Source organism: Poecilia latipinna, unplaced genomic scaffold (assembly GCF_001443285.1).
Source record: "Poecilia latipinna isolate Pla-1442-1.1 unplaced genomic scaffold, P_latipinna-1.0 Scaffold847, whole genome shotgun sequence".
Taxonomy (NCBI): domain Eukaryota; kingdom Metazoa; phylum Chordata; class Actinopteri; order Cyprinodontiformes; family Poeciliidae; genus Poecilia; species Poecilia latipinna.
Genome location: NW_015113463.1, coordinates 180,165 through 190,399, shown reverse-complemented (window position 1 = coordinate 190,399; position 10,235 = coordinate 180,165). Strand labels below are relative to the sequence as shown.

Below are 10,235 nucleotides of genomic sequence, written 5' to 3'. Positions count from 1 at the left end.
GCATTTTAGCAGGGACGAGTAGTCAAATGCTAAAACATCCACAACATAATTCCCTTCAGTTTTCCTTAAGTTGCTTCCCCTCCTTTCACCCTCTGTCTCCCCCGGTGCCTGTTGGGTAACGTCGCATCAGCGTCAGTTAGAAGAAAAATAGGCTATGATTCGCCGCTCCATTTACTTTTGTCTTTGTATGGCCTTGACCTCAACTGAGGACCACTGAAAGGAATATTTTGCAGAAGCTTGACACATTATGCAAAAGGACAATGACTGTTGTCAGGCGTCCAATTAATGAGAGCATTCACAGTCATTTCATCCTGCAACGCAAAGAGACAGGGTGAGGAAAATGGAGCTTACATCTCAATGTGTGCACATGCCTAACCTTATGTAGCAATAAATGCAAAGTCTAAGGAGATTTTTCATAATGGTGAATTTTTCCCTGATCACTATCTCCCTGGAAACTTATTTTAGATTCAGCCATATGGCTGAACATTGGCATTTAAAAACCATGTTCCTCTTGGCTTCAGCCAAGAGAGAAAGAAGCTGCAAGGTGCTGATAATCAAATACAAATGCTTGATAAGTTGATTACCATCAGGGTAACTACTGCATACAGGTGTGTAGCAGTTAGCTGCAAAGTTCAATACAGTACAATCAGAAAAATACTACAGATGAAAGTCTTGACAGCCTCTTCTGTCTAAAAACAGGATAGTAGGTTAATTTAAGAATGATCTTAAATCAGAGGTGGACACATTTCAGATAATCTGCTAATATGCTAAAGAGGTGCTAATTCTTCATTTCGCGCTTTAGCAATTTTGCTAACTTTGGGAACGTTGAGTAGATGCCGCGTCTCCTAAAATATTTTTCTGGATAAATTCTAAAGCACTAATGTATTTATTGTCTCATTGAATTATGGAGGATATCAACATGGCTGAATTAGTGCTCTAGCATTAGCTTCTGCTAAATTCTGTTGGCGTAGCACTTTAGTGTTAGGAATAACACAGTAACTTTAACATTTGCATTGTCCGTGGCCCTCAGTCAAGAACAAGAACAAACAAATACTTCTGGTCCAAAGTGTTTACATTTGTCTCAACAGAACAATTATACCAAACATCATTGGAAATCAACAGATTATCTGGAAGAGAATAATAATTGGTGAGCTTCATGAAATGTCAACAACACACTCACTGGAGTTACCATGGATAGTTTTCAAAAACGTTAAAACTTCCAACTAGAACAGGTTCAAAAAGTGTGTCGAAGAGATGATAACTGTGTCGTGACTTGCACCACCCGTACATGTTGACCTTATCATTCTTGCCAGGCTAAATCAAAGTCAAGACTCAACTTGATTGAAAAGCTGTGGCAGGACCTGAAGAGAAATGAATGTATCGGAACCTTGATGAAGTGAAGTGAAGAGTTTCAGAGACTGAAAAACACCACTGAAAGCTACTGCTGCTAAACATCCTTCTATAAGCAGGTCAGCCATCACTTGAAATGTCGCAGCAGTGTCAAGCAAAATCAAAAAGTGCAACAATATCTTTTCAAATTTCTTCTAAAAAGAGAGGAAATAATGTTAGAGAGTAACAAACCGCTTCTAAGGCAGCAGCTATGGCAACTGTGGCTATCATGAAGCAGCTGACCTTGTTTGCAGAGAAATAAGTCATGCATTTATCTGAATGCAGGTGCACACTCCTGTTACAGCACCTCATAATCAGGCTGCCTGATTTTTTCTCCTACTCTCGCATGATATTGCACAACCGGGTAAATTACTTTGATAGATTCACAATGGCTCCAAATGTAAAAGCGTCACCCGCCATCGCGGTCGCTGACAGTGAATGAGTCTCTTCATGTCCGAGCTCCCAGTCAGTCTTGTTTTCGTGTGTGCCGCTCACATCCCAGGCCTATCAGTAATTTCCCCGAGCCGCCGCCTCAGATCCGCCCGTGCCCCCGTGCTGTCTTTTGTATATTCATGTGTGTACCTTCCTATCTTAATCCTAGCTATTACTCGCATGGCTGGCCATGTCAAGGGGAGATTTGCTCACTCACAGTGAATGGGCCAATATTGACAGCACGCCCACCGCATCAGCGATCAGTGTTAGGGCTTAGTGAGCAGTAGATTCACCGGTTTGAGGCTGAATGCTAAAGGGAGGTTGGGGTGCGATCGGTGTGTTGGGAAACAATCCTCCTAGGGAATCTATGCAAATTGCTAAATGTTATTCAGAGACTGTCAGGTGCGATAATTTACTAGTGGGGGGATGTTATGATGTCCATGTGCTAGTTCTTATAATCTTAATACACTGGATTACACTTTCTAGTGGTTGTAGGCCAATTTTGTGTTTATTTCAATTTTTTTTTTTTCACAAACCAGATTTGAAGTTTGATCTCTGTTTTGCTCCTGGTGCTAAAGGCACCAAAGGTACAACACGCTTAATTAGTCTTAAATTTACAGCCTTGTTAAGATAAGAGGTAAAATATACAAAGTTATAAATGTATCTTATTTTAGAGCAAACAAACTTTGATTGCAACATAAACCTAAAATTAGAGAAATGCTCCTAAGCCGGTCGGTGGAACCAAATTTCTACAGAGAGTCTTAAACTAAAAGGAAAAGAGAATAAATAAAGTCTAGGCAAGTACTTGCCTACATTTGATTGTACGCAAGCAAAGGTTCCAGTGGTGTTCAGGGATCATATTTAAAGTTTAATTGGATGATGGTACTCATCAAAATGTAATCTAAAACTCACTCTAAATTAATAGATAAAATAATCTAATTAAAATTGTTGTTACAAGCTTTAAAAATAGATTCACACTCTTCACAAACACCAAGAAATTCTTAGAAAGGTCTAAAGTTGATGTCAACAGAGTTTTCACAGAGATATGTTAATGGCTACAAAACTCCTCAGCCAACTTACTTGAAACAAATTGCTGCTGACATGACTTGGTGTCATTTTTAGTGGTGGGTGGTGATTGAGAGACCCAGACTGACAGACTGTGGAGCCAGTAGTTGCTTATGTCTAAATGCAAACTGAACTGTTGTTGTGCTAACCCTACAGCACTAATAATACATGCTAATTAAGCTAATGCTAAAGCACTGAAACAGCACAGCATTCAGTGGAATGCTAAAGCGCTAAACTCAGCCTTGTGGATGAGCATAATTTGTGATGACATGAAAGGAGTCTCTCAAAAATAATAACATTTTGTGAATACTTGTATAATTAACACCCTGGTTGTTCAGGTAAGTGTTATAATCTTTTGTATGCGTTATTCATTTGTTTGTTTCACTATCATTTGCTCAATAAAGTTTCTTGAAGAGAGAGAGAGAGATTGTTGGGCGGGAAAGGAAATGGAGCTGCTTTGTAAACAGTCTTCACTCCCTTCAAAATAAGAGGATGAGTCCAAGTACTAATCATAACAGTCTGTAGCCAAAACTGTTACACAGAGGTAGAACTTTATTCAAATGAAAATTACAAAACAGACAAGTAAATTTATGCTTTGGAATTTTATCTGGTAAAATTCAAGTGCCCTAAACATTTTCAAAGTTAACAAAAGCACTAAATGGAAAAATTAGCTCTGCTATTAGCGGATTAGTAGTGTGCACTCTTGTCTAACTGGTTTAGCTAAGAAAAAAAAGACACTTTCTGTCATCTTCTCCTGTCTCCCCAGGAATGTAAGGCAGCACATGAAAAACAACAGAATTTATCTGTTAAATATTTTAGACTCCAGTCAACCGTGCAGCAGTTGTCTGTATGGGCTGTCGTGTGTCTCCGTCACACCTTTCGTACAGAGTTCCTTACAGGAAAAAAGTAATCGTGGCAGTAAAATTCTGAGCAGGATTCCGGGAGGGGAAGATGGATATGATCAGGTGGAGATGAATGCAGAACGAGATCACAAATAAAAGCTGCATGTGTAAGGATGCGAAGAGCAGGAGGGAGAGAGAGACAGAGTGAGTTGTGTCAAACGGATAAATGTCAGAGAGAGCTTCACCGTCTGCCTGAGCGGGTGCAGCTCTCCCCTCCCCAAAATGCCAGGCGTAAATCTCATGCAGCCGGGGCCCTTAGTCAGTCAGCCTCACCGAGAGTTGTAATGAGATTACAGTCTCCACCAATGCTGCCTCGCATATGGCTTACACGGCTGGAGAAAACCAGCAGCAAAACGCTGAGCATCGAGGAAGATTTGGCCACTTCAGTGTCATTCCTCTCAACCAGCATATCATCTCTGGGAAAAGACATGTCTTTACAAAGTGTGTCTGGAAACACTGGCTGCTGAAGGTCAGATATGAAGGTAAAAAGAAAATAAGCGCAATTTTTTCACTCGGACGTCAATATTCTGTGGAGGCTCTAGCATTCCCTCATTCTTTTCCAGAATAATATGTAGAATGCAAAAGGTTTTATAAGATTGGAAATATGGCTCTACAGCAGGGGTCCCCAAACTACGGCCCGCGGGCCGGATCCGGCCCGCCACCTCATTTGGTCCGGCCCACTGAACAATACCGGATCCGGCCCACCTCCTCATACCAGAGAGCATTCAGTGTTTTTTTTTCATTTATTGTATTTTCCGGTTTATATGTGGATATTTCTTCAACCACCAGGGGGCTTTTGAGCAAATGTGAAACTTACTTTTCCTCAATGGAATATATACTAATCCCAGTCACCGTTTCGCTGACGGTTTTTTCCATTTCCATTCTGGGTAAAAACCGCTCTAAAAACGCGAATATGTCGTCGACCGTCGACTTATGTGGCCCTCGCAGGAAAAAGTTTGGGGACCCCTGCTCTACAGCCAGAGCACTATCTGTCAGGGGGTGACACAAGCATGGGAAGGAAAAAAGGAAAAAAACTAATTATCGTGCCCTTGTGGGATTTTATGCACAAACTCAAACAAAGTAGTGGATAGTGGAAGTGACAGGTAAATTTCACAATTTAAAAAAAAGAAAGAAACTGAAAAATGTGGCATGCATTTGTATTAGACCTTTTTATTCAACAGTTGACTGTATGTTTAAGGTTACTGTCCAGCTGGAATTTGGGTCTTTTCTAGCCCTCGTTATTTAAAAAAAAAATCTATCTATCTATCTATCTATCTATCTATCTATCTATCTATCTATCTATATTACCATATATTTAGTTATTTTCCTCTCAACTCTGTTCAGTTGGTCTAAAAGCACTCCCGCAGCATGATGCTGCCTCCTCCATTGGTCACAGTGGGGGTGGTGCGTTCTGATGTGTGATGTTTGTTTTACATCTCATCTGACCAAAATACATTTTTACAAGTTTCCTGGTTATCATGATGCTGTCTCTCAGCCCCAGTTCTGCCTTTATTCAATATTTATTACACACATATGGATTCTTTTACCAGTTAGGTGAGCTCCCATGTTTTAGTTAGGGGTATTAACTTAAAGGAAAATAAAAGTATATTCACTTTCACTGTAAAAATAGATATGCTATGCTTTGAGTCTGTTCATCTAATAAAATTGTCTATTAGAAGGTAACAAATTGTCATTTTCACTTTAACTTAGTACCAAGTCAGAATCTCCAAATCAAACACCAAAACTGTTCTGTTTTGACAATGGGCTCCTTACATGTGGCGACCCTCATAGATGGCGCCCTGTGTGGTGAGCCGGATCCCCCATACAGAAAGCTGCCTGTTTGTATTTGTGCTTTAAGTGAACCTCTGACTTCACCTTCCAAGTCTAAATATTTTGCACAAACAGCTCACCTATGCAGCTGGTCGAAGCGCCTCCGCAGCCAATCACCTCCCGAGAATCCATCAAGTCCCGCCTCTAATCACCATCAGCACCTCTCCCTCCCCAACATCACCCGCCCACTCGGTAAGAAGGCAAAGCAAGGGGACTTTGATTGACAAATTGCCCCCACGCCCCTTCACTTAGCGGAGCCCCGCCCTCTCCGCCGGCTCCCTATCACAGGCTGTTTTGGCAACACGGATACGCATGGAGCGTCCGTCCACCTCCAGTCTCCTTTACGCACCGATTATGCGCGCAGGTACAGGGACTCGAACTGCTCCGCGTCCGGCCGCTGCACTGCGCTTTTAACCCCTCCACACGGACCAACATGACACAAGTGGATGTAGAAGTCTGACAGGCGCGTTTCTTTGTGGATCATTCTGCCGCTTCCTCCCCGGTTGTTTTTTTTTTCTTCCCCTTCCTCCTATCCCTCCCTCCTTCTCTCTCGCTCTCTGCCGGAGCGTCAGCATGGATGTCTTGGCGAACCACGGCATCTTTCAGGAACTTCAGCTCGTCCACGACACGGGCTATTTCTCGGCCATGCCGTCGCTGGAGGAGAACTGGCAGCAGGTACGTGGCCGAACCTCCGCCCACCCCTCAGAGCCATGCGCTCGGGATGCAGGCGATAACTTTCTTCCTCCTTTTTCCCCTCCTCCCTAAAATACTTATTTATGCACTAATAAAGCTGTCAGGCGCTTTACCGGAAGATGAAGATCCAGATCTCATAATGCAGACTGAATTGATCGTGAATAATATATGCATCCTTTAGATTAGCCAGTTGTAACCCCCCTCCTCCTCTCATGGATAGAAGTCCCCTCTTATCCATAATAGATACCCTTACATGTCTGGCTTTTTTTTTCTGCCATTTTTAATTGGAAGAGGAGTGGAGAAATCATCTGCTCTCTTAGTCCCACCTTTATCCCTTTTCCTGCGTGGAAGTTCCGCTTGGAGAAGTGGGAATCACATGGAGCCGGCTGAGAAAACACAAAATCTGCAGTTTGTCTTTTAATTTTTCAGCGCAGCGCAGACAGTCTGTGCATGTTTGCGAGTATTTAGATGAAAATTTTAGATACATTTTGGAAAGATAACAGGAGTAAATGAATGGATTTGTCATTCTACTTTCAGGGTATTTTTTATTGCAATTTAGAAGTTCATACAGGAGCCACCTGCATGCAGTCAGCCAGAGGAATAAGCAAACTTAGCTGCTTAGGTCCTTCTCACCTGCAGGGGGAGCACCAGAGTTTTTAGAAAAGTCAGGTTTATAAATGTGTATTTTGTAGCTTTATTGTTGGTTTAACTGGAGCACCCAAGTGTAATTCTATGCTTAGCTAGGTCCTCCACACCAGCAGGGGGGGGTAAAGCACAAAAACTCTCAATACAATTCAAGTTTTGTAAAAGACACAGAACCCTAGTCCATAGCAGAGGTAAAAAGAGAAAAGGGAAATGAAAAATAATTATAAATGACTACTAATAAGGAAAATGTTAGAAAATTTACCTTAACAACTGTATATGTTATGTGTTAATGCTACTAACAAATAAGTTAGCTAGCATTAAACGCTATGCTCTAGAGGTTTAGAATTCATACCTAGCAATCTTTTTAATGTTTGAATGCAAAATATTAATATATAACTCACATGCAGCCAATTAATACAATCTTTTCAAACTTGTACCACTAAATGATGATTATGTTAAATGTATTTTGCCCAAAATGTCAGAGGATGTTAAAGAGATGTGAGAGTATTTGGAGAAGAATTAAAGATTAATTTTGCGTACATTTTCCAAATCAAAGCTACCAAATGAATTAGTTTTTCCCAAAGTCCTGCTTTCTTTTTTTGTTGTTGTTTACTTTTGCAGTTTTTTAAGATGTGAGAAAACTAAGCAGCTAGTTAAGTCCTCCTCACCAGCAGGGGGGAACTAGAGCACTATAACTGTCAGAAAATGTTTTGTAGCACTAACACCAGTGAATAATTGTAATATTCTACTTTGTTAACAATAATCCAAAGTTCTAAGTACGTCTCAATTGTAAATAAAAACATTAAATACAGATTTTTAAAAAATCTTTCTTAATATAGAAATCACTTCAAGGTGAAATGCAATCCACTGATTTAAAAAAAAAAATCTTTCTTTTTTTTTGTTTCCCTGTAGCTATATTTGGCGTACATCGTAGAACATGTGACTTCTCACTTATTTCATTTGGTCCCTATTCAGCTTTGGGCCTGTTCTGACTGCATTGCTGCTGCTCTCCACAGCGCACATGATTGACCAGGGAAATAATGCAAAACAGAGAGAGAGAGAAGGAAGGAAAATCAATGCATGGAAATATGATGCCGTTATTGTTCTTGTAATAGTAGCTTCAGGTTTTTTTTCCTCTCTGCTCCATGCTGGAGGAGGCAGGATGGAGGAGGGGAGAAACCGGTGCGTGACCGCAGATCTCCTCTCCGTGGCCGAGCAGTCTAATTGGCATCCTACTGTTCGCCACCGACGCATCTTTTCATAACAAGTCTCAAACTCCCTGCCTTCACTGTCAGTGCTTTTCTTTAAAAAAAAAAAAAAAGGAAAAATCGCATCGTGTACCATATGCAGCGCTGCTTTTCACCCCACAGCCTGCGTCTCAAAATCAATACCTGATGCAAATGGAAGAGGGAGACAGCTGTGTGTGTAGGCTGGGAAAGCTCTTATCTGTGAGCAGCGAAAATGTCAGTTTTTGCTTTGACGGGAATTGTTTTTCAGCACGCTCACTCCGATATAATGCCTGTTTTGGAGAAAAAAGGGAAGCACTTTCTGTTTAAAAAAAAACACTTTGAGTTAAAGCTTTTTATTTGCTCTCATTTGGCAGCTTGCATCTATTTCCTGCTCTCACTTCAAGAGACATCATCACAACAATATATAAGGAAAGCACCTAATTTAAAGTTAAGAACCTTTGGCTTTATTTTACATCTCCATCCCATTACATGGTCTTTGATAACATTAAACAAATTCAAACATTTTTTTTACACCAATCTGGCCATATGTGACCTTGGGCATGTATCATGCAACAATGAGAAAATAATAACAGATACAGTAAATTGTTCTGTCATCATTTCAGGTGCTTTATGTTTTTCTTAACCAGTGTAATCAGGAAGCTTCGGAGGCTGAGAGTTCACCTATCCATCCCGCTCCATCACAAACTAAACTAGTACCTTATAGCAGTGGAGCGCTTTGAGTTTCTCAATGATCCTACAATTCAAGTTTCCTTGGCCAGATGGTAGATTAGTTCTGGGTGAGAGGCTGCAGATTAATTATTATTCAGTAGAAACACAAAATTGGCTTAAGGTCGGTATGGTTTGTGTCTGGGTTGCCCTATGGAGCCTCTTGCTCAATGACTGCTGGACACTGGCTCCAGGTAACCACCCGGGTGGAAAAGGTATGAGAAGTAGAAGAGCATACCATCCTCCTGTAGATACTCCCTCATTAGCACCATAGTGGTGGCAAAAGACAGAATAAGTGGCCTTTGTAATGGTTGGTTACTAAAACTATCTTTGGGTACCTGGAGGCTAAAGCTAATCAACAGTAGACAAGTCAGTAAGAGATTTTCAATAAGTTGAGGTAAAACTACAATCCTGTGTTATCCAATGTGGAAAAAGTCTGCAATTTGGTGTATTTTACAGGTGAGAAAACTTATGAAAAAGAAAATGGAGTAAAAGAAAAATATTTTTACTTCAAGATCGCACAGTTTCTCCTTGCATCCACACGTTCTATAGTGATAGTCCAGCCTGTTCGCACAGCACAGACATGCATGTTGGATTAGTTAACCGATTGCAATTAATCTGAAGTGTGTGTGTGTGTGTGCATGCTTGTCTTCCTGTGTCTAGGTTGCTCTGTGATGGACTGGTGACCTCTCCAGGGTGTACCCTGCCTCTCACCCAATTACTGCTGCAGCCCTCACTTTACTACACACCAATCCCCAACCCAACTCATGACCCTGCATGGTTAAAATCTGTATCAGGATAAAAATAGGCAAGAATAGGTCTGAGTTCACATGAAATCTGAAAGTTATGCAGTCTTACATTGAAGCCAAACTAGATCCACAACTGTAGCTCCACGGTACAATACATCGGATTATGTCATGTAGATTTCCAAGCCCTGTTAAAGTACTTTAGTTGGTTAAACCTGATCAAATGTGGCTGAGACAAATGGAAACACAATGAAATTGTGGCCAAACTAGATATTGGTGATTGAATCCTTTTCACCACTCTTCCATTTTTTGCAAATGGAGTCCTGAAGGACGTCTCTTTTTGTCAGGTTTCACTGTACGCCCCAAGTGTGAAGCCACCTGCTGTGACCAAAACAGCACTGTTTAACACCCCAAGATGAAAACAAGTCGCTTAACAGCACTGGGAAAAAAAACAAAAAAAAAAACAGTTTCCATTTAGAAGCATTTTGTAAAAGGGCTTAAAACCTCAATGTCCTGCTGTGAATCACTGAAGTAAATATCTCAGAAGTTTTTTTTTGGCAAACAACCCCTCCTTTGGA

General features: G+C 40.9%; 1 protein-coding gene across 1 annotated transcript in view; it reads left to right on the top strand.

The window, feature by feature from the left end:
• The first annotated feature begins 5,898 nt into the window (after window positions 1–5,898).
• Window positions 5,899–10,235, top strand: part of LOC106956834 (Krueppel-like factor 7) — a 42,750-nt gene continuing 38,413 nt past the window's right edge. Inside the window, exon 1 of the mRNA XM_015047897.1 lies at window positions 5,899–6,293. Coding sequence (XP_014903383.1) covers window positions 6,192–6,293 — 102 coding nt within the window. The 5' untranslated portion in view covers window positions 5,899–6,191. The remainder of the gene's footprint in view (window positions 6,294–10,235) is intronic.